We start from the raw sequence: 24,521 nt of genomic DNA, 5'->3' as shown, positions 1-24,521 counted from the left end.
ACACCAACGATATGTTGAACTACACACATACATTACAAAGCAGTATCTATGGACATATAGGGTCTTGTTACGCGCATCCTACGTCAGAGTTTAAGTGCGTATCAAAAATATAGGTCTGTCAGTTAATTACATATCGTTGTACAAGTCAAGAGGTCTGTATCAAATTACCAACGTAAATATAACGTTTGTGGTAACTGACGAACCAGCCAGCACGCTGTAGTCACGGTGAAGATTCTATTTTTATCCTGCACGAGACATTTAACAGAGTAGAATATAGAACACGCGCAGAAAGTACGGACTAAAATTAAACGTAGCGTTGTGTCCAATTAACAACCACTAACATATGGGCGTTGGTCCTTTGATCGTTGTCGTTTCCCACGTCTAAGTTTTGCGCTCGGCGGGGCCATTATTTACCAGCAACAGCCCTAACATGTAAACGATACGAAAATGTTGCAGCGCGGTTTGGCGGCCGAGACATCTTCTAAGGCGGAGCGGCGCAACGTTAAACCATAGCGAACCCCACCGCCCAGTTAAAGGCGCCGGTACTAGATACATTTCTGACGTCATTAGACACTTTGACCTTAGCGGCAACCCTCTTTGAATATTCCCAACCGCTGGCGAGGATGTAATCTACTTAACATTTACAATATTTTCGTTCAACAGACCGCCAGCCTGTTTTCCCGCCATGCGGTCACCTTGCGTACATATGCGTGGCACCAGCAATTTACAGACCTCAGTCATAAACAAAAGCCTCGAAATCCTTAAATTCAAGGTCAAATGTTGAAGCTCTAATACAATGGCTTCAAAATTGGCAGAGTGTTCGCCGTGGCATTCTCGCAGGTAATTCGTGCCCAGTTTCCAGCACGACCTAAAAGGATTGTCATTTAGAATAACAGTGTTTGCTAAAACCATTCAGCAGCGTCCAAGTCGCGTGCTTTTTGAGAGGCTGGCTTTCAAACAAACTTGGATTCGTCCCCACTTTGTTTTGAAGTATGTGGTCAGAGGCGCCGCTTACAGTTACTATTCTGTGACTGCAAGATCGGCCACAGTAGCTGCAAATAATCCGAATTTAAAGGTAAATTTACAGTACACCCTAAAAAGCGGCCCGTTTCCTCACGTACACGCTAAAGAAAACCCAGTTCACCCCTAAAGGCAGTTGCTCTTCGTATTTTAACTCGATTTTTATTGACGTGGCTCGTGCAGCTGCTTTGCATGGATGCAACTTAAATCTAATATTCGGATGGAAATGAAAAGGGTAAAATCATGTTGTCCCCCTTGTAGTATATTTTATATGAATGCTCACTCTAAATTATCACGTCAGCGGCTTATTACCCTTGTTTGTTTTTATTTGATATAAAAACCACGCCTTTTGGCACCAAATGAACGGCTCCACCGTTTACAAAAAGGTATTCGCTAATAAAGCGAATGTAATTACGAACATATATCCATTCACCCAATACATCGTATACAACGGTAGTTCCGCACAAGCATTATAACAGGTGTTGATTACCAAGCTGCAGAAGGTCAATTAAAGTACAGGTGTGCCCTTGAACCTGGGATGCCTAGCCCCACGGTTCCCATTACCTGACTGTCAGGGCCGCCGTGATGAAATGGCGTGACCTTTTTTGTTCGGTACCACCCCAAGCCAGCGTCGGAACGCGTTTTTTCGCCTCGACGAGGACCGATTCTAACTTGAGCTTGTTTTGGCGGCGATAACGTTACGTTGACAAGGTGAAAATTTGTAATCTCATTGTGCGAGGGTGGGAATTAATTATTTCAATTACTTGGACACCTGTCTGTGCTTATGTTGGCCCACGGAAGTGGACAACAAGCGAAAAATTTTAATTTGGACTTTTTTTATCTTTTCTTTAACATTCGCAAACTTCCTCAAGAGGGCGGTGCTTAGCTACAAAAAATGGCGGCCTATAATTTTTCCAACTGCACAATGAATACATTGTGCTTGGTCTGTGACGTAAGGATGTCTATTGTCTCTAATTCCTTCGTTTCCGCGGGTAGGGGTTCGCTTACTTAGAATTAACACTATCCTGTATCGACCCCCTTTGGAAAGAGTATTTTCCCACGTGGGGTCGGTGACCCGGTGGGTGAGAACTCCCGGTGGTAATTGCCCGTTTAACCCAGTTGCATAGGGCGTCGGCGTCGACAGACTGTCGACAAAGCTAGAACAAGAGTTAGGGGTATCAAAGGTCTCGATTCAGAGCCGCGACTCTCGTTTGGGCCTGGGCAAATACAAGCAAACTGGGCCGACGTTCGAGTTATTGCTGCCACGTCGAAAATTCAAGTAGCCGCGACGGTACCCCGCGTTTCTGATCACCTCGACAAGCGAAATGAATACGGTGGCAAATAAACGCAAGTGAATCAAGTTTCCAAATTCCAGTTTTGAGTTAAAAACTACACAAGTGCAAACACGTCAACTTTAGCTTAGTAAAAACCCCATGTGCTGGTATCGAAAATGCAGACTTTATATGTTGCTACTTTTTATGGTTGTTCTTCGGTTGAGTAAAACGAGGCTTTTTTAATAATATAGCGTTTTGTGTTGGCTGTTTGACATAATATTTTTAAAATTTTATCTTTGAACCCTACTCTCAGAACCTCTATAGACCTTTTTTCATTTAAAACACGATCAGGATACTTAGATAATATGTGGTAAAATTGTCCAATCTTATTCCACAGTACTATAAAATTTGTAAACCCGAGCGGTATAAAAGATAACAGTTATATTTTAGAACCTAGAACTCGTGTTCCCACGCATTCCAATACGTGGAATTCCAAACCCAACCCACACAGTTAAAACACAGACCGACCTTATAATATAAGAGCATGGACTCGTCTTCACATTTATCTACCATCTATAACCAATACAGATATCCGTTCCGTCTTTGTACGATGGCGCCCATGGAACAAGAAAATCCAGGCAGGCGGCGTCGACACCAAACGTCGCCGCTTTTGACGTAAAAAAAACAAACCGGTTTCTAGCGAATTGGATTCCGAGGTCGCTTCAACAAGTCAAGGATACAAAGCGTTGGAGATTTTATCATTATAGATTACTCGGGAATTTTCTATTTAAAGCCAGGACACTTAAAAGCGCTGTCATTTTCTGGCTTTATAATTGAGAATGCTCTTCTGGTTAAACAATACACGCCTGGTATAAAAACAGCAGAATATTTCTTCTAAAACATTTAATTTCAGTTTAACTTTTTGAACTTTTTTTTATGACGCCTTTATTTTCCAAAACCTATGCACAAAACGTGTGTTTAAATGCATTTTAAATTTTAAGACAGTAAACCAATAATAACTGGTGTACTAAGCTTATATAATCATAAGATGTAGTTTATAAACAAGTGCAACTATGATAGAAACACAGAAAAAACGCTGATTACGACTTGTTGCTGTTCATGCAGCAAGGCACGAAAAGCGGGACATGTGTTGCAATCAGCAATTTGAGCGAGATTAGATTTAAAGGAGCGACGCAACAAGAGTTTGTGTTTTACACTCAGTAAGATTCATCTGCTAAGTTCGAAACATGTGTTTGGCGCTGCTCCAAATATAGTTTGTTTTACTTGAGTGTTTTATCAGTAAGGGGAACTAGAATCATGTTTTGTGGCCAGCCCTATATTTAACAAGTCGTAAGCGAAACTTTGTACTTCGCCACCATAAGAAAGTGTGCAGACTGCAGCTTTGAAACTTAGCTTCATTTGCCCTAAAGTGATTTTCTCCTTTTGTGGCAAGCATGACGTAAACTACAGCCAAAATGGTGAGTGGGATTCTCGTTAAAGTTATACATCGTTCCTATTAGACAGAGTTCCTATTTTCTTTTTTCGCTGTTTTATCATACTTCGTCGTTGTCATATTTGACCAATACGTCGTACAGACTTTATTGTCCAAAATATTTTTTTTGTATTATGGTAACTACGGTTCCGTATCGCGGTAATCATGGAAACGGCGATAAATTGAAAATGACGTAATTTGTACCGAAACAGCGGCCAGCTTTGTGTCGGGTGAGTGTAATAAAATGCAATATATTTGTTCACGGCGTCTCGGACACTCGAAAGTGTGTAACCTTGTGGCGCTGCTACAGCGGAGAAGTTTATCTTATGTGTTTGCGCTAGAGTTTGGACAACGTTCTCTTACTCCAGATTGTAACTCAATCTAATAAACCGTTTTGAACGATTGTGATGTAATAATAAGCGCTCGGTATATTCGGCGTCTCCGTGTCCACATGATGAGCTTAACTGACAGCTCGAATACCAGTGGTGACCAAACGATTTTGAGAAACTAAGAAAATCGTGTTGTCAATCAGAAATACATGTCTCGTCAGCTAAGCCCTTTATTGCTTCTCGCATATTAAGGATAAAGCAGAATCTGGGACTCTGCCAGAGATAATATTTTGTTCTCTGATTATTTTACATGATTTTGCCGGTGCTCTTTATATACGTAAATAATCGTTTATCGTATTATGTCTTGTATAGCATCGTTTATATTAAAACTTATTCAAAACAATCCGGTTCTGCAATCATCGCTTAGGTTCTAGAAAAACAAGCAACTATATATTCGATACTTAATAAAGTTTACCCCATGCTTAAAAGGCTTTAAAATTTTTGCAGTGTATGTAAAAATCATCAATTTTGCGGAATAAAAATTTCTGGCACCACTGAATCAAGGTGATATCTAACATTTAAGATCGGGCACGTTTCTCGTGTTTGCCGACTTGCCGAAGCGACTGTGAGAATCGCAATTCGCGTCAACTCAAATTTAATTTCGCGAATCGTGCAGACGGGCTCAGGACACGTTGCGACACTAACGCCTACGCAGACTAGGATTATTTTAACTAAAATCGGATCCCGTGCGAACGATATTAATGTTTATGGACCCTTATAGTGATTAAACGTCGGGTTTTGTAATATAAACGTGTCCCAAAAGCCAATTTCGATGCACCCTTGACGCGCTGGACAAGAAATTGAAGTTACGACAGTCAACTGATCGAAAAGTTACGGCCGCTTGTTTGTAAAGTGATTTCAAAACAAAATTTTTCATTGTCGGAGATAAGCCGGTAATGAATCCACACGCATCTATGAAACAATGACGCCTTTCAGTTTTTTTCACGGCGAAACGACCGCGTCGGCTGGCCACCCTTAGTGTATATTTTATCGATTTAAATTTTCTTGTCGGTATGCATTTTGTATTTGAAGATGGATTAGTCTGTGTTTGCATCGGAAACGGGTCAAAAATCTAAGCAGTCAGGCCGGCGTGTGGCATTTAAAGCGGCACGTGCGTAAATACGGTTCGGGACACGGCCAAAATTTGACTGTTCTTAGCGTGAAATGTAATCGCTTTTTAAAGTGCTAAGATGCGACAATGTAAATGGGCTGTTACCAGATACAAATAGTGATTATTCCTCCAAAGCAACGCCCATTAATCAAATTAACTAAAATGCCATTCGCGATCCAAAGTGTTGTAGCTGGAAATGTCCCTTTTCTGCTGGTCATCACTACCCGCGTAAATCAACCCGTAAGTGTTATTGTACTTTGAGGAACTCAAAGTATGGCGTATAGATCATTAAGTCATTTTTAACCGGGCGCCGCTCTGGGCGTTTCGAAACCACAGTCATTCCCTTTGGGCAACCGCATCGTAAATCGCGGGGTCTTGCGCGCCAAACTGGGTGTCAGCAATACTGAGATTTACTTTGAAGAGGCGAAACCCGCACCACACTTTGACGTTCATTATTTTAGTGTGATGCATGCCCGGAACCACTGCGTTCGACTAATTGGCGGCGGAACCAGACAGTTAAACGATAAAAAAAACATGTATTTTGTTGTGTGTACGTATGTACAGTGATTTTAAAACGATCGTAGACATGTAAACTGAATAAGGCTTTAAATGCGTGGGACTTATTACAGTAAATGCTTGTTTTGCCACGTTAAGTTATTCTATTTAAAATAAGAGGCATTTTATGACGTCTAAAGACGCCACATAGTCGTAGGGCACAACAGGGACCACCGTCATTTTGTATACGGCATACACACTAGCACTTTACAACAAACATGAAATAATGCGATCTTTTTTGGTTTTGTATTTCCAAAGCATAATTCACCCTTTATCTTTCCGTGTGTGCCAGTTAGTGATTTGTTATTGTTTAGTTTTCTAATTATTGAGTTGAAAATGCCATGCGAGGCACGTAAACTGTTTTGCCTAACAACAACGATTTTTTGCCTAAAGTCAATTATTTGTTTTAAATAACAAGATAATCGTTTCTTTATTAAAGTTTAAGTACATGGAATTTGTTAACTGAAAACATTCACGTAAAACACTGCATAAACGTGAAAATATTTATTACAAATATTAATATGCCATTAAAAATCATCATTTGTAATGTTTCTATTTATTTACGTGCCTAAGCGCATATGTTTATACTTTAACCTAAAATTCCGCGTTTATAGAATTCAAATCCGGTTAATACATCTATAGATACCAACGGCAGATACACTTTTACGTTTATTTGGAGCATTTTTCTGTAATCTAAGAGCTAACCATTATATGAGTAGTCTGCTGTTTTATAACATCGGACATTGCCTTTCACATTTATTCTTATGTTCCCGCGCCATGGAAATTGCCGTTTTAAATACCTTTGGGAGCATAAGGTCATGGGTGCTATTCGTGATCTGTTGTCTGTTGTAATTTTTATTGTGGTACTTTACCATGCCACAGAATCGCAACACATTAACCACAAAATAGGTGACCTGTAAGGGCGAAAATACTGCGCGGGCCATGGTGGTCATATTTGCCGAAGGAACCCAGAAAAATAATAATTCACTTTATAGCTAGTTCCCAGCCTAAAGAAATTGTGCTGATGGTGATTTCAACTGTCCGAGCGCGCGATACGGCACGTCCTAGGACTTGACGATGCAACTTTCGGCTCCTGTAGCGTCGATAACAGCGCTATGATTGATTGCCCGTATTGACATACGCTATAGCTACGAAGTATATCATCGATTCGTCTCGGCTCTATTTCAAGAGAATTAATTAAACGCCGGACATAGCCTACCAGCAAACGCCAGGTGTTAGGTTACTAATGCTAACAGCTTTCCGGCTGGTCAGACGTTCGCCATTTACAGCCGGGTGATGTCCTCACGGCAACCTTGTATTCTCAGCCCGGGCTCGAACACGTCATTGTACGGATACGGCTTTAACAGCGACGCAAACATGTAGATACATCTTCCCGAGAGTCTATCTTCCAATTACGGAATTTCCTCGCTTTTCATGTGAAGTTCAACTTCGTTGGGTGGTCCTATGCCTCGCAAGGTTGTAAGTTCATAACCGTACCGTCGTCTATCATCGGCCGCTGTCAGCGCGGGCTTCGCAGCACCGAAGTATAAACCTCATTAAGCGAGACCCGACGAAACCAGCGCCCTGACGCATAGTTACATGATTGATTTCGACCCCAAGAGCACGACATGGCCGGATTAGGAAAGTGCTAGTTTTCTAACGGAGGGATTAAAAACTCGCGAAGTGCTGTTTACAGTATGCAGTAGCCTATCCCCAGCTGACCGATAATATATGGACCCCGCGAACGTTGAACTATATTTTAACAATTACTTTGAAAATCTCTCAACAATTTATAACAAATGTGCGGAATGTAGAACATAGTTATATCAGACGCAACGATGCTATGCATATGTGTAGCCTACATAAAATCTGTAAGAAATCAGGAAAAAAGTCTACGAAATGCTTGAAGGAACATAAAATATAACGGTTAAGAAATCCTATTTTACTTTTTGTGCTGCGACGAGTTGTCTTGTTATTTGCGCATTTCTCTAAAATTCCCGGTCGAATTTATTCGAATCAATTAATCGACCGTAATTGAAGTTGAAGTCTTAAATGACACTTGTACATTCTGACAGCCGGTCGACAGTCGCATTTCGAGGCGGACACGACAAACCCATTAGCGGCGAATCGGCCGTGGAAGTTATACTGTCGAAAAGACCGCCTTGGCCGCAAAGCGAGCCGCCAAAATCATCAAGGGCATTTGTATTGCATTACAGTATTGACACCGCCTCGTCAGGGAATTAGAACATTAAAATGTCATTATTTCGCGAATCTCCTGCGATCCCAAACCGGTACGCTGCGGTGGCCTTTTCCAAAGAAAAAACACGACGATTATCGCCATCAAAGTCAGCTTTCGAAGCGAGAAATTTCTCGTCGCTGTTTCAAACGATGTTATATTCACTTTAAGGCGACACCGTCCCGCCCCCTCTTACACTAAGACACTTGAATGCAATGAAAGTAAACTCGTCTTTAAAGTGGGTCGCCTGGAATATATATCCCAGCTTTGCATAATTTCCGAGAAAAATAGTTTTATACCTCCAAAACAGAGGTTAATTTTCGTTGGTATAGTATTTTATTGATTAAATCTATACCATTTACATATAGACGTATAGCATATACAGCATAAAACGCTAGCCACACCTCTTTTATACGTGTGAGTGTATTTACAGGTATTTTGCCACTGAATTTAAAGTGTGTAATCAAGACGTAACCCTTATACGTCACCAGGTCGTCGAGAGTGCTTTACGTCTCCAATCCTTGTTTACCAACTGCCAGGCACTGGCACTTAAAAAACATCAGATTTTCGAAAGATTTTTCAGATTATAGGTATTACACGAAGAATGGAGGCTCGTATTTTACTGTAAAGTGAGACCATATACATACACGCAGCTCTTAAAAGGAGCGTGTACAGTCGAGAAGGAATGATGTAACTGTACAGTTCGTTATTATGTTAACTGAAAGTAGAACAATTAATTTACAAGTCAAATTCTATACTACGCTTCAAGTCTCAATTAGCCCATTAAAGTCAATCTGTTCTTGAAGCCACAACACGAAATTGAAGCTTCGGAAACACACATAAGACACGCCTTTTTACAATACATCACGTATGCCTGGCGCAACACCAATAGATAATGGTATCGTATTTGTACCACCCTTTAAAAGATATGTTTTATGAACACGAATAATATGTACACTGCCAACTTCAAACGCTGTAGGTCCTTGTACTATAATGTAAGACAATACATTGTACATGATATACCATGTAAAGTATAGCCTTCGCGACGAAATATACAAAACTTTTCCAGGAATACAGTGTGGCGATTACTACACTGTCATAGCAGGCTAAAATGTGGAGTTATTGGTTTAATAACTAGGCAGTTATACGTATGTATGCTGAGATATTGTTGCTTTTGAGGGTCCTTATTTATAGCATATATAAGGATAGGCAGCAATGACGTTTTCTTCAATATAAAAATACGTTGTTATTTAAATTTGAAAGTATGTGCCGGGACGTAGTACACCATTGTCTACACGGCTCTACAGCTACATGAGATACTGACTATATAATCTGTATCAATGGCAATTTCGTGGGAATTTTGATGTTGGCGTTTTGAATGAAAGCCATTTCCGCAGAGCGCTTATTTCCGTTGACGCACACGTAAGGTTTACGTGACAGACTGTGCCAGCAATTATTTACATTCGGTTCGACATAACTGCGCAATCTTCGTTCCTCAGAAGTTAAACGTGCGTGTCTAATTATAAAATTGGTGAACAGTAGCGGTTCGCTTTCGACTTAAGCCGTTTACTTTTTGGCTTAGGGAAGTTGAGCGAAGGAATTAGCTCAAAATGAAAGCGATCGATCTGGCCACGGTTGGTTTTGAAAACAGGTTCCATAAACTGCCTGTGTACGTCCGAACTTGAAAGGAGCCGTGGCTTCATTGGAGTTTTTTAGTAATCCCCGTGTTTTGGACCGAATAGAAACTCTCCACATATGTGGGTACGGCCTCTGGGTACCTGGGGAGATTACTGTTGTCGCTGTAGGGTCGCCCGTGTGTCTGGGGCAGCATTTTACCTTAATGGATTGGTGTAAGCGGGTGGGGTCGCCTTACAATCAAGGCTAAAGATCGACTGACCAGGTCAATGGTGTCGTAAGGTGCTAAGACCTTAGTGCGACGTGGTAACAGTTTGAACACCGGTACGGTTTGTTTGGTTTTGTTATTTAACGCGTTCGGTTACCTTTCATGTCAGCTAAGGTCCATTTGAAATACGGCGAATGAAAAGACCGTAGCAGTTTCCGTCTGTAACAGAATACAAAGTGGCGATTGTAGGGTTAGAGTGTTTCTGCGCACTTGCATTTCTACTATTTTTATTGTTAAAGCGGAATTTCTTATATAGTGGGTAAAAATGTCGATGTTCATTTTTTTTATTTGACTCTAAAAAATTCTTACTCTTACATAAAAAAAGTCAATTTGTCGTAAAAAATGTTTTAAAATTCATTTTTTCCGGCCAAAAATATTTTAAAACTAAAAACAAATGAATTTACATTTTACCTTTTTTAACGGAAAAATTCCAAGAATTTAAAATTTGTTTTTACATTTTTTTTTGCGGTGGCAATAAATGGTCAGATTTTACTACCGGATTTTGACGTATTTGATGGACGTTGCACCACGGGTCACACAGCGCATATAAAGGTGATGACGAACAGGCCGCGGACTGCGATTTATACCCCAATAAAACTGAACACCGCTGACAAAGAGGGTTTAAAAGCCTCCCGTATTTACTTAAAGGTATTATAGCCCTTCTGGTTGTATACGCTGTGGCGGGGAACTTCTGTTTTCTTTGGCCGAGCGTCGTTTCCCGTATCGCTATTGGCAGAAACTTAATTAAGGCGCACTGTAAAAATATCCCTCACATTATAGGAGCGTTTTGGGTGTCTTCATATTAACGGTGCGAAAATGTAATAATATTCTTTGAATAAATACCACAGACTATACCCGATCGCTCGGCCCTGTCATTTATTTGATTCAAAACCAAAGAGACCACGTCGTCACGCCCATGAGTATCCTTTTTGTGTAGCATAGCAAGTAGCGGTATAGTTATTACATCGAAAATACATTGAGTAAGTACATAAGACTCCCCTTTTTGAAGGTGTCAAAAAAACAAAAGAATACTTGGCGATTTTCTCACCTTCTAAAGCGAATTCTTCGGCGCTTAGTAATCCTACACCCCGGGATTTGGGCCTTCGTTTGCCGCGTGTTTATTGAGTTGCTTTGTTGGTTCGCGCAAGCTCTTGATCGTACAAAGTGGCCAGCGGTGGTCACTGAATGCCTGAACAGTTAGTTCTGTAAACGAAACCTGGGAGGGGCAACTGAACGCTGCCGGGTAAGGAACCCGACACTTATGGGAACATAAGGGGGAATGCGGGGTTCGGTCGCGGGAACGTATCACGACCGTGTACTCTTCCCATGCGGTGTTGACACATATCAAAGGGCGCGTGGGCGAAGTTACAGTGCGGGTTGTGGAAGCGTTGTGAGGGTAAGCACATTATCGAATGTCTTGTTTGTCGAATACAGTATACTTGCTAGCGATTTTATAAACTGCTATAAACTGTTGGTAATGATTGTATGGCATACATTTTTTTAACAGTTGTATTTGATCAGCATTAACTGAGCTGTTAAAGTTGCGTCTTATATTGTTTAGTAACTCTCTTCGAGGCTATCGCTGTCATTTAACGCTAATTTCCCGTTTTTGTTTTAATGGCCCATTTCACGGCTTTTCTACGTGTGTAACACGTCGTACGAATAAAGGAAAACTTTTCCCAATCGCGCTTCACGCAATCCATAGTCCTCTCCCGGAGACCCGGCCTGTGAGAACAGAAGTAAAATATATTAGTCACGTTATGGACGGTTGATTGTGTGGGATGGGCGTAAAGGAGTCGTCATGTTTTAACAAACAATTACTCCGACTCAGGTAACCTACGGTCGCAAATTCCATTTGGTTGGTTATAGAAAACAAAGCTAACGAAAGCGGGAAAATCAGAGTCATCCAAGTGGGTAAAATACATTGTCGTTTTCTGTGATCCGCCTTGGATACGCTACCCGGGTATAATATTCGATAGCTCCGCGGTGGTTGCTTCTATTTGCGTCCGAGCTCAAATCAAAAGCAGTCATGCAATTCCAAGGGTATCCGATTGAGAAATCGGCGTCAGTGTGTTTCTGGGACCACCGGCGTGGATGGGAAACGTACACGAATGTTGGATAATGCTGGTATATATTAGCGGGGCAGGCCTTCTCGTCAACAAAGTATAGAGAATTCGTTTTTTATTTTTCCTATACATAAACCTTCCGTTTCCGAAAACAGTAAATTTTGTTTCTGATTAAAGCGCTTGCCAACAAACAAAGGAGAGTGTTTGTTTAGTAAATAGGGTTTGGGAATGGGCGTCAGCTTACCTGCTATCTCTTCCCACGGTGCTATATAGTGTACAGTGCGCATTTGGCTTTGACAAAATCAGTCTATTGTTTGTCTGGGCAAAATGAATGCTCGTTATCAGCAATTACCGGTTTTGATTGATTGCAGTTTGTCATTTGCCGGAATTAGCTTACGAGCATTTTTGCGCCTGCCCGTCGCCGAGTCGGGCAATGGCGGGAATTTAGTCGTCGGTATTTTCAGCTGTTAATCTACTCCTGACTTGCAACCAAACTACTACAATGCATTGTCGTGTCCGGGGCTAAATCCGTGTGGGAACTGCCACACGTGCAACTTGAGTTCCGTTTCGCTCAGAGCAGCCAGAATCAGTTTCGTAAAAAAACGGTAAACAACTTTAACCTGAAACCCGATTTTTTCAAACGACGATTGACTGAATAGATTCTCAAAACGGATCGGGAAATGGTTTTAAAGTATATACAAGGCATTCGTAAATAATTAAGGCTTTAGTTTATTTTGTAATTGGTTTCAAGAACGATTAGATTACTCGATCGTATCTTTCCCCCGATAAAGTTGCTTTAATAATGAACCTGAACGCAAGGTCAACCGCACGGGAAGGTTCAAACGCTCAGATTGGATTTATGCACGGATGGCTCGCGCTGGTCAGTTTACCGTTCCGCGGTCGCTGTTTTTCTTTTGCAAATTCCGAACGAAGGGTGTTCCTCATTATATTTTCCCCACGCATTTGACCCCTGACACAGGCGCTGCCTGCCGCACACGCGACTCCCAGCTCAATTGTTTTCAGCATTCCGTAATAACAGAGATATGGTTCATGTATGCCCCTGTAGATAGGCAAAAGCGGCGACGATCTTTTAACGAAATTCTCAGCCGGCAAACCAAATAAGCAGAGCCAGTGAGTCGCGCGCCGGTGTTTACATTTTCTCCACCACAATCGCGACGTTAAAGGATTATGCGCTCAGCACTCGAAATGTCGTTATTGCTACGCCGTCGTCCAAGTTGAACAAGCAAATTCGCCAAAAGAATAACAAGCCTAAGCCCCTTTGATTTTTGCAAAGTGCAAATGGAACTGCAATGCGAAACTTTACGTGCAGTAAATTATGACCGTTTTTAACCGTTGCAGATTTCTGTAAATGGTCTGACTTTGCCTTATACAAGTTAGCTGATCCGTGCCAGCGGGGTCGTCAGGCTTCCGCATAGTTGGCCATACTTGGCGGCTAATACGTTATTTAGCAAGCCTTTAGGTTTACAATCGACCATCAATAAAGGCCACCTTCGTGGCTGGCGGTGGTTTGGCGTCGAAAAAGGTTACAAAAACAAGGTCGCAAAATCCTATTGATTCGTCAACTGGTTTTATGCAACATTAAGCGTATCGTCAGCGTGCCATACAAAAAAAAGCCGGAAAGAAAGTACAGTACCGCGTACTGTGTAACCCTGACTATAATACCCATAAACACGGCAATGAATTTGGTTTTGAAGTTTTGACAGAAAATCCAGGTGGCAACAAAAAAACAAACAATGAACCGACGCGGATAAGAAACCTGGTCTTGTATTAGTGAAGTTTGTGTTAGCTACGCTGTCTGGTAATCCCTGGCAGCCGGCATGCAAATACGTAAGCATCGAAATAACACGACCGACGTGTTACTTCCGATGCAGACTGGCCTTCAACTAGACAATAAACCACAACGGTACTTTACTTGTTCCGATTGGCGTGTTTTCAATTTCCACACTTACTGCGGGTGAGAGCGTAAGGTCGTTATAATACTACAAAGGTCAAACATTCGTCTGCTGGTTAATACAGATTCCAATATTTTGGCAGTCCCGGTCTTTTGAAGCGGGTTAATTTTTTTCCGCGGTACGCATTTTGATTGGGGTACTTGGGGCGGATTAGGTGTAGCGCTCCCGTGCATAAATTCGGCGCTCAGATTACGATGCATGAAATGACACCGGTGAATTCCTATAGTTCGGGTTCCGCGAGCTGGCCAGGTAACTGCGGGCTCTTTCGACTCGAGAAAGCCCCAGCCGAGGTGGCGCCGTTCTACCGAGCATTCGTTCCGGAGCACGCGAGATTGCGGAGGGTAAGAAAAGGCGATACGGGGGGAAGGAATTTCGGACTTGCTTTAATTAAATCGCGTCGGGGTCGCGGACGATTTTGGGGGTCGTGCTCTGTACCAGAAGCTGCTAGCTTAAGCTGATCAGCTGGCGAAGAGGTCTGGTTACGCTACCGTGACGTATCCGAACGCTAAGATGCGTTTAGGTAGATGATCCACAGCACGTCAGTAGTGATTTAGTCGTGTGTTGTTTCCAACTGTTTTGTAAAGTCAGTCTGTCAATAAATGTTAACGGAAAGTCGAGTCGGCCGAGCGAGTGAAGTTCTAGTTTGTGTATGGGCAAACCAGGCGTCATAGAAACGCAAGGTTGAGTGTAAACAAAGCGAACGAGCACTCAGAAATGCCATTCATTTCCCGAGCGCTTTTCGCAGGGAATCTCGCGGGGCGCCGGCGTCCGCAATCTCGCGAAAAGTGTCACTTTCTGCGCGGCCGATTTTTTTCATCTGCCTTGGCGCCACGGCGAGGCGGTATTTAGCCGGTGAGAGCGGGCCGTGATTGCTCAATGGCTTGTTGTTCCAGTGGTCGTATTGTGTGGCCTTGCGGTCATTTCGGTTTTGGTAGCGTGCCAGTTCGCAGTTATTTAGGCAAACATGTGCTGCATAGATTGCAAGATCGGCAAGCGATTGCGATAGGCGCGAACTTGAACAGGAAGCTCTTGCCGTCTTCTCATCTGACTCGGAACCCATATGCGCGGTCGAGACGGACAAATTAAGCATATACCAATGCTGCTCTTTTTGCATGAGGTATAGATACGGCAGTCGACGAAGGAAATAAAATGCTGCGCTTATTCGGCATTTCAGAAACGCACAGGCTGTAAAAACCAACTAAACCAGCGACGAAGGAAGGCAAAAAAAGGAGAGTGTCGAGAAACAGGAGAAAAAATAAAACGCAGCCTTGAGTTGCTTCGAAACATCGGTCACAAACCAAAGCTGTTACTCAGCCAACGCAAGGCGTAGGAAATTTAGATCACAGAAAATGTTCTCAGTAAATTTTGGAGATAGTATATAGTTCGCAAGTTATAAAATAAAAATCCTATTTATTCGCCTTTAGCTGCAGAATCTTTATGAAATTCCGTATAACGTAACTAAAATATGGGAAAACCAAACAGTAGCGAACCAGAATATGCGGTGCCCGGAGTAGAAAAAGTTGTGCTTACCGCGTATACCTCACGAACCGATGAAGATAAGGCAGCAACATAATAAACTGGATACGAGATAGATTTGGTATCGGGAGTTAAGTCAATGTTTACATTACCAAGTAATATCCGAAATAACTTCGAGAATCAGTTGCTCAGAGCTCAGTTTCGAGAACGGCGGCCCAGCTACCGTTGCTCTGGAATGCAATGAACTTTCCAAGTTTCGTTGTAAAAATGTTTATTGGTTCTCGGTTGTTTTGTGCCTTTAGTTTTAGTGGGTATAGTATAGAATTTTATTATTAAAATTAATCAAAGATTTTATTTGTGCAGATTTTTATTGTAAGAAAATTCGGTTAAAATTATTCGAGATGAATTTCGCTACTTGTTTTGCTACTTTAATGACGTGGATTGCCATCTCGGGATCGGGAATTTTATCCGTTGTCGGCCAGCATTACAAGCACCTACGCCCGCAGCCACACGACAAGTTACCCCTTCAAGATATCCCAGAAAATCCGAACCCGCTCTACAACCCCCGGCCCACTGACATCGATGTACGAAAGCTACGAGCAAAGTTAGGAGTCGATTACCTGCCTAACTTCATGTCGCCGCGAGACCCAGGAATCGTGGCCGTACCCACCGTCCATGTTAAGCAAAAGCCTCGACCCACAGCTGCGATCCGACAGGTGTTTCGACGACTCACAAGGAATAAGTTTCCACGCCGGATGACCAGGCGAGTTATGAAGCACAAAAAGGTCATTCAATACTGGCTTTGGCAGGCGACATCTTGTCAGGTGCATTACCGATGGAAAGACCTTGGAATCCGATATTGGCCACGGTTTATCAAGGAAGGTTACTGCGACACGACCCAGTCGTGCTCTATTCCCGCGGGGATGCGATGCCACCAGTCCGGCCAAACGAACCTTAAAATCCTGCGCTGGGTTTGCCAAGGAATCTCCGAGCAGAAGTATTGCTTATGGATTGAGATGCACTACCCGATTATCAGTGAGTGCCGTTGCCAATGCCCTTAACTCGAACCGACTGCACCCCAAGTGCTTAACATTCCGACGACGGTCAGGGCCGTGGCGTATACAGTTCGACGTCGCGTCGGAAGTTGCCACGCTACGCTAAATTACCCAGAGAAGTGGGTACAGTTACCGAACGAGCCGACCCAGTGCAATCAACTATTGTGGAGTACATATACCTACCTAATATACTTACAGTGTACACAGGTCGGGTGACCGAACTTATACGCGCATGAGAGCGATTCTAACGGGCTGCAGAAGGACTTTAAATGTCGGACAATTTTTTTCCAAGACACCAGCCCGAAAGCTCATGCTGTTCGATTTTTTATCCCCGCCGAGAGTTTCTAGTTTAGTCGATACGTTTCTTTATTGTGATTCATCTGTCAATCTGTTTTCGGTTCGGAAATGTATTAGGGTTTACTAGACCGTAACGTTACGGATGTATAGCCGATAAAAATTTACTTTCATTTCAACGTTATCGTCATTTCACGTCCGCCTTGGCGCCTCCTAATAAATTGGCTCGCATACCATTTTGGAATTTGCCTTTTGCGTGGCTCACCAAACGAACGCCCAGTATCAAGCTGGTAAATAAGCGGATTGCTTAAGATTATAGAAGAATGAAAAACACCAGAAGGGAATAGTCAAACATGGGCGAAAGCCCGAGTTCTCGCCGCCGAACCCGGGGGTGCCGGCGCCGGTGTCCTGCTGCTTCAGCCGCCACGTTCAATCGATGTCACATCGAGAGGTCGTCCGATTTCGCATTGACTTCAATTGCGTTGCGGCGAGCGGACACTGGCCTTTTTGTTGCTGCAAATTCGACAGCAAGGCTCCCGCCGGACGGGAAGTTCCTGGCTTCTGTTATCCCGAATTCCAGCATGACCGAGTAACGGGCGAGCGAGCGAAAAATTACGGTCAAATCAAACAGCATGAATTGGCATTGATGGATTAACGAGTCGTAAAAACAAAGCGCGAAAACAAATCGATTGCTGGACGGTATTCTCCCGGGCCTTTTTGATCGCCGACCGACTGGGCTTCCATTATACGACGTTACGGCTGATTTGACTGGTCACAGTAGGCAACCAAAAAAATATGTCACCGATTCGTTATTAAACGGCCAGTAACCTAATTACGTCTAGCGAATCGAATTAAATGCCCTCGCCGTGGTAGCAGCAGCGCGCATACCCACGGAATGTCCACGCCACAGCAAACAGCATTCGTACAGAACGCAAACCGCCAATAAATGTCATAACACAAAAAGCGCTCTCCCGTAGGCTAAATTTACTGGATAAAGTATACGTTCTCTTCAACGTATTTTACCTCGTTGCTTATCTGCGTATTCTGGTCTGTTTAAACCGCACATTCCTTCGTAACGTCACGTTTTGGACGCATCGTAAACCGTAGTCTTATACCTTCTTATGGGTAGGCTTGAAATTATTAAATCGCGAACACATTATGTATAAATACATCGTCGTTTTTTCTCATGTTTCATTTTGAATTTCCTTTTATGTCTTATTGGTGTTCTTCAAATCTATTACTTATCGCGTCTTCTTTTCCATATACGTGCAAAGAATTCGTACCGTATAGTCAGCGGTAATAATAATTATTTCAAGTACAAACAGTGTCATTGCTTTGGCTCGAAACATGAGATCACGCCAGTAAAACTATTCAGCAGATCAGGTATCCAGTTACTGTCCAATAACGGAGTGGTATTTCGCGAATATGAAGCAGGAGAATAAAACGTTACCAGAAAAGAGATCCATCATCGTCGCAAAATTGATTTATCTTGGTAGCAATGCCTGCCACCCATGTAGGCCTATGCTTAACCTTCAAAGCACCCTTGACGTATCATCGGGCCCAGATCGCCCGCGATTTTGGCCGGCCCCCTTACCTACCTAAGCTGCAAATGGCGCGTCTTAAGCCGGCAGCACGGGATTTTCTCGCCTTAGAATAACACGCAGAGTTCTCGCCCGCCGTTTTCTGTCAGCACGGTGAGCTATAGCGTCGACAGGTGCGCATATTATTGGCGCGGATAATCCGACGGTTTCGAGCTCGAATGCGAAGAGGGGTTTCTGTTTTACTTGCTTACGCCACGACCCTACTTCGAGGAATATTAGTCACAAAATTTTGTCACATAAAGCACGAGGCCGTATTATTTGGTATCCAAACAAAGCTTTGCTTCCATTCGGCCACTAAAACAATATTTTGTTAATTCTAAAGTTGCGAAAATCGTTAAGTGTCCATGAGCAATCTAAACTGAATGCTCGCACAAATTCTGAAGTTTTATGGAATGTTTCTATTCGTAAGCTAGCAGGAATTCCGCACATGGGGAAACTTTCTATAGGGGGTAACTTTATTGTTGAAAATCAAACGCATTTTCTTCAGAAGTCGAGTTTTTTGAATGCCTGGTCTCTTGCTCATTGAATATTGTGCGTAAAAACGCAGCAGGGTGCAGTCTACACCGTCTCCGGTCGTTGTACCCATCTCTAGCCCTTCGAGGAAGCCCAACTCTGTCATCGGGACATTCACAACGAACAATAAAGCGTCGGGCAGTGCAGCGGAGGAAGCGGTTTTGAGACACGCTTTGTCACCTCTTGAAGGGGTGGTCCCAAACTGACGACCACTTAGCTTAGCACAAAGTAGTAGCGTGAGCTATGTTCCCACGTTTTCGCATCGACCCGAACACCCACGACCCGGCGCGTTTAAAGGCAAAGAACAAGCCCGACCCGGCCCGGTTCTGTAGCGAAATTGCGGCAGAAATATCAAGGATTGATTTTCACGAGTCTCTGGCTCCGGATAATTAAATCGGGGCCGCTTGGACACGGAAATCGAACTCTCATTACTCTCACATTAACGGGGTCGGGACGTGGCGTGTTATTTGTTGCCAAAATCTCATCTTGAAAGTTCCCGACCCCTACCCCGGACATATGAACCGCAGTGTCAATATCAAGTGAATGACTGTAACATTGCGCCCCGGTCATCCCGATTTGAGCGCCTATCGTCGTATCAGATCGTTCTTGGGCGACTTGTGGCCAGAATGGGCAATTATTCCGTCCTTAACCTCGCTCAAGGGCTCGCATTATACAACCTAATCCGACAGAAAGCGGCCGATACCATCGTTTTTTTCACACGTCGATTCTAATTCACCTGCAATTTGTGCCGAAGCCAAGCAGCGAGGGAAGCCTGTAAAGCTCAATGTGACGGAAAGTCGTGAAACCGTCTGCTGGTTCGGATCAGTTTCACTGTAAATTACCGGGTGCACCGCTACCCCCTTTCTCCAGCCGCATCGCGGAGATAACGGGCAATATATACTCCTTCTCGGCCGGATACGGCGGTTCTCGATCATTTTTTAACCACTTTGCGATATTTCTAACCATCAATTCCGCGGCGGTGCGTAAAGACTGCCGCCATGACGCAGTTGCAGCGAAACAGCATCTCCCTGGGACAGTGTACGCTGCACCTGATTACGCGTTCAGCGGAAAATATTGACTGCGGCCACTTCGCTGTGAAATAATTGCCAGACTCCTGTTGATTATAGGGTTACCATAGGCGGGGAAATTGCGTATCCACGAAGAGCTTTCCAATATAAAGGGGTCCATAAATTTAAAGCGGAAGGCAGATAATTCAAAACAGGCCTGTGAGCTATCTACTTTACGACTGGGAACTTAAGTATGGAATATTAAGTTACAGCCACACACTCTCGTTTCACTCCTTAAGCGTTCTGTTAAGCCAAAATTTGCGCCCCAAGCTGTAATTTGGTTGTAAGATTCGCGCAATAAAAACTAAGGGCCCGAGAACCATATTATTATCCAGCAACAGAGTCCTACGTAGAAGGGTATATATACACAACAAAAGAGGATAACAGGTTAGGCCTACCCAGATGTGCTTTTCGGCCAGTAGAAACTTTAGTTAAAACAGCTTTTCATAAAAAACACATAACGAATTAAAAAGAATATCTTGACAAAAAGATGTTTTTTAGAATAGACTTGCATTTTTTAATTTTTCTTACTGTTTTTTGAACTTGTATTATTTGCTACGCATTTACATTACTAAACTAGGTTACAGAGCTAGTAACCTATGGTAGATATGTTGACTCTGACGTGTAAAGTGTATGATTTGATTGCAATTCTACTGCAGCACCTTTTCAAACTCCACTGGTGTTTATACAAAGCAAACTCTACTGTTGTTTCCTATTTTCTATAGCCGAATTAAAGGTTATTTTATATACGTTTTTTAATCTTGACTTAAACTGATGTTTTTTTGGGAATTATTCGTGCGTTTCTTTTATTAAAATAGTAGCCTATCTCACATTTTTTGGTACATGCAAACAAATACCATTTTAATTAGGTGTTACTTTTTATAAGGTAAAATGTTGCACAGTTTTATATAAATATCAACTTCAATTAATTCTTGTTCGCTGCATTCGTGAATCGTAAAAGCTTAGCTGCGCCACCTAGCGAGTTTGTAAATATAAAAGCAACAGTCGTTAAAATCTCAAAATACGTTTAAAAAACTTTTTTTAGTTAAGTGTCTTAAGATTTCAGTACAGTCTGCCGATAAGGTTGTCTGCAATGATAACATCAGAGTCTGTGTATAAACACGTTTATATAGGGACTCTGGATCACATGGCTTATAATAGAACCTGGCTTGGACTTCACTTGAATTTTGAACAAATTGAAATTGCTTACGTGTTTTCACCACACTTTTTGCTTTATACGCCCTCTTGTAATTAAACTTTCAGCCAAGCATTTCGCCCCCAGCAATTTTAATAAAGAACTCTGCGGTTCAGGGGTCATGAGAAAAACCTGGTTTAATTTCCGGCAACTTTGTATCCTGGCGCAACCAAAGAAGCTAACGCTATTTGCCACGCACTTCAGAATGGAAAGTATGGCTGGCACTTCAGGACTTGCCGCACGAACTTCTCAAACAACGATTTGAGTGGCGTACTCCGAATTCGCTACACTTACAGCTAAATACAGAAGGTAAGGGTTATTATAGCAGCACTACATGTATAATTAAGATTTACTAAATAGGCCAAAAATAAAGGATGTCTATATTTACAGGGTCTAAATTACCAGTTTCGTTAATTCAGTGGGTCTGCTTATTTAGCAAGCTTCCTGAAAAATGGAGAATTTTAAAGTCACTTCCAGTGAAAAGACAAAGGCTGCTCATGAGTCGCTAAAAAGGGAAATATATGAATTAAAAAATGAGATTGAAGAAGTGGAAATGATGTATGGAAAAAACTTTCGCCCTATGAGGTATGTCAGTTAAATATTCAGTTTATTTGTAACTGTGGACACATGGTGCTACACTGTGTTATAACAACTGTCATTGCCCTGCCATTTGGAGATATATAAGTTACATCCATTCATTCATACTACAACCCAGTGGTCCCTAATGGGATGTCTAAATTATTGATAGGCTAAAACAATCACCACAAAGTTACATGGTAACTTGTAAGCGGGTATGAGGTGTGTGAAACAGTACCTTTTTTTTAACGACTGTCTTTGCCCCGCCACGCGAGAACAACTAATTTATATACATTTATTTATACTATTTACCTCAAAAAATTAACCAAGTAAATTTTGATACACAGTTCTGTATCCCCACCCCTGAGTGCAGAATATTTTCGGCGCGAACGCGAATTAACAGTGGGGAAAATTCTTCAAGTCAGTCTTGCTCAGCCACTAAAGAACCAAGGTGAAGTTATGATGGAAGAATTAGAAGCAGCTCTTAAATCTGATGTTACAGAGAAAAGTCTCCCATTACTCCTACATCAGGTTAGAAAGATAGGTTATGGGTTCAAGGCTTGTGGCTTCTACTGCTGTGGACGCATGTGTTCTTGGGCAAGACAGTTAACGGCAATTGCTCCAACCCAGTAGTCACCAATGGGTTGTCTAAGTCGTTAGCCATACATAAACAAACAAAAAATTCCCCACAAAAATAGTTACATACTGAGTTAAATACTTGGTAACTAGTAAGCAGGCACAAGGTTTTTATATAGGGATATTTTCTCAAAAACACAGTAAATAAAATATTTTATTTTATAACCTATTACAATTACCTCGTACACATGCTTCCATAGTACATTAATATATAAATATATCTTAACAAACAACTCCACACAGTTCTACATTGATCGAGTACAGTCTTTGATCCAATGCAAGCATCTGCATATGCTGCGTTGGTGTCGGTTTTGTGAACATACGGATACTATAGAACGTTTGTTTCCAATATATCGCCAGCGATTGGACCTAATTGAGGCTGAATACTCTGACGCAAAAGCTCGCGCCCAGCGACTTTCTGCAGCACATCATTCCTTTGTTTTAGGAGATAATAAAGCAATAAAGAGGTATAACTTACTTGTAGTCTTAGAAATTAAACTAGATTTTCCTGTTTTTACACCGAACATTAGTAATATCATATTTTCATTTATAAATGTGTTTTTTTGGTAAGAAATTGTGTTCCCCTTTAAATATTGTGTTGCCCTTTAAAATCAAATTTAATTATTTACAGAGGTTTTTATGTCATGAAAGTGGCAAGTGCTGTTATAAATGCGACAACTCCCATTTTTTTATGTTAACTCCCATTTACTTTTATTCCAATTATTCTGGTACAAATGTTTGTTAATTGTTATTCAAGTAGGACAATAACTTGTGTGCTAAAGACTTAAGTTTAACTGATTGACATGTTTTAATGACTTCTATACAAGTCGACTACAGCCTTTGTGTCTCTGTATTTTAATTAAACAAGCAGTATCACGTTTCAATTAAATGCTCTTTGTCTCGTTTTCAATTGCCCTAAGAAGCCAGCGAAAGTCATAATGATATGAAAGCTATTTGTCCATTGACCATTATCTACCATTATTGATACTGTTTTAAGCACTAAACGAGCCCTAACTTGAATATTTTCGGAATTTTGTAAATTCTTTTCAATATTAATACAGTTGTTGTAGAGACTGGACAATGGATTTAATTCATAAGTTGTTTAGATTTGAATAATACAAAACCTAATGATGATATTGTGTTGGTACACGTTAGTATTGTGCTACACCATATGTGGTATATTGTTATTGATTTTTTACACAAAACTTTTATTATAATCACATGTTACCATGGAGTAAAGTTTTTTTTGAATTTTGAACAAAATCTGGGATGACATTGTTGAATAGCATTAAAGTCTTAGTTGTCCAACATGCGGAACCTTATTAATTAATGTTGCAAATGCAATGAACTTATTATATACTCTACTTTATATTGTCTTGCTAGCGTTCAAATAGATGATGTTGTGATTTTTCTCCGTTGGCTGATCAGTCATCTACATTCCACTAAGAAAGTTTCATCTTATATTAAAGTACTTCATTGGTTACCATCCATACATAAGAACAGCATTGATCTGAACACAGCTCAAAAATCAGACGTAAGAAAAGTTTTGTATATTTTTATGTCATGAAAGTGGCACGTGCTGTTATAAATGCAATAACTGAATGAATTGATTAATGTAACTTGCTTTATCCTCGCATGGCCGGAAAACGACAGTCGTTGAAACATAAAACAGTATAACACGGATGTTTACTCTTGGAAAAGCTTTCTCAAAACTTGTATTGCCTTGTATAATTTAGTAACATCTGTATTTACGTATAAGTAAAAAATTAAAATGAAATCAAAATGTATGCACTGAAGAAATTCAAGACCTACCCCTCGTAAAATTTGCTTATTTTCACACAGGTTGAGGTGTCAGGTCCAATAGCATTTGATGCAAAATCATCATGGAGGAACCTGGCATCTGAATCAAACTTCTCCTTCCTCTCAAGTCACTCGTCAACTCGACCAATCTCAACTCGATCCAACCAAGCGTCTGTCACCACGTCAAATCTCGCTTTTTCCGGTGAGGTTTAACTTTTTTAGATGCTGCTTTTGGTATCTTTCTATAAGGGAGTTGTCATGTATGTGAATGTAACTTACTTTATCCTCG

The 24,521-nt window shown here is 41.7% G+C and overlaps 2 protein-coding genes across 2 annotated transcripts; both read left to right on the top strand.

Moving 5' to 3' along the window:
• Window positions 1-3,519: 3,519 nt before the first annotated feature.
• LOC101243168 (putative uncharacterized protein C6orf183) lies at window positions 3,520-24,471 on the top strand. Its single transcript, XM_018814237.2, has 7 exons — window positions 3,520-3,772; window positions 21,337-21,529; window positions 21,611-21,805; window positions 22,144-22,327; window positions 22,676-22,899; window positions 23,816-23,966; window positions 24,275-24,471. The coding sequence occupies exons 3-7, from the start codon at window positions 21,672-21,674 to the stop codon at window positions 24,443-24,445; spliced, it is 864 nt and encodes a 287-aa protein (XP_018669782.1). The 5' UTR covers window positions 3,520-3,772; window positions 21,337-21,529; window positions 21,611-21,671; the 3' UTR covers window positions 24,446-24,471.
• On the top strand, window positions 15,872-17,080 carry noggin (protein). Its single transcript, NM_001078309.1, is given in 1 exon segment — window positions 15,872-17,080. A coding segment is annotated over 1 exon segment (660 nt). The 5' UTR covers window positions 15,872-15,896; the 3' UTR covers window positions 16,557-17,080.
• Window positions 24,472-24,521: the final 50 nt, after the last annotated feature.

This window comes from Ciona intestinalis, chromosome 12 (assembly GCF_000224145.3).
Source record: "Ciona intestinalis chromosome 12, KH, whole genome shotgun sequence".
Classification (NCBI taxonomy): Eukaryota; Metazoa; Chordata; class Ascidiacea; order Phlebobranchia; family Cionidae; genus Ciona; species Ciona intestinalis.
The sequence above is the reverse complement of the archived record's forward strand: the minus strand, read 5'-3'. Positions and strand labels throughout refer to the sequence as shown.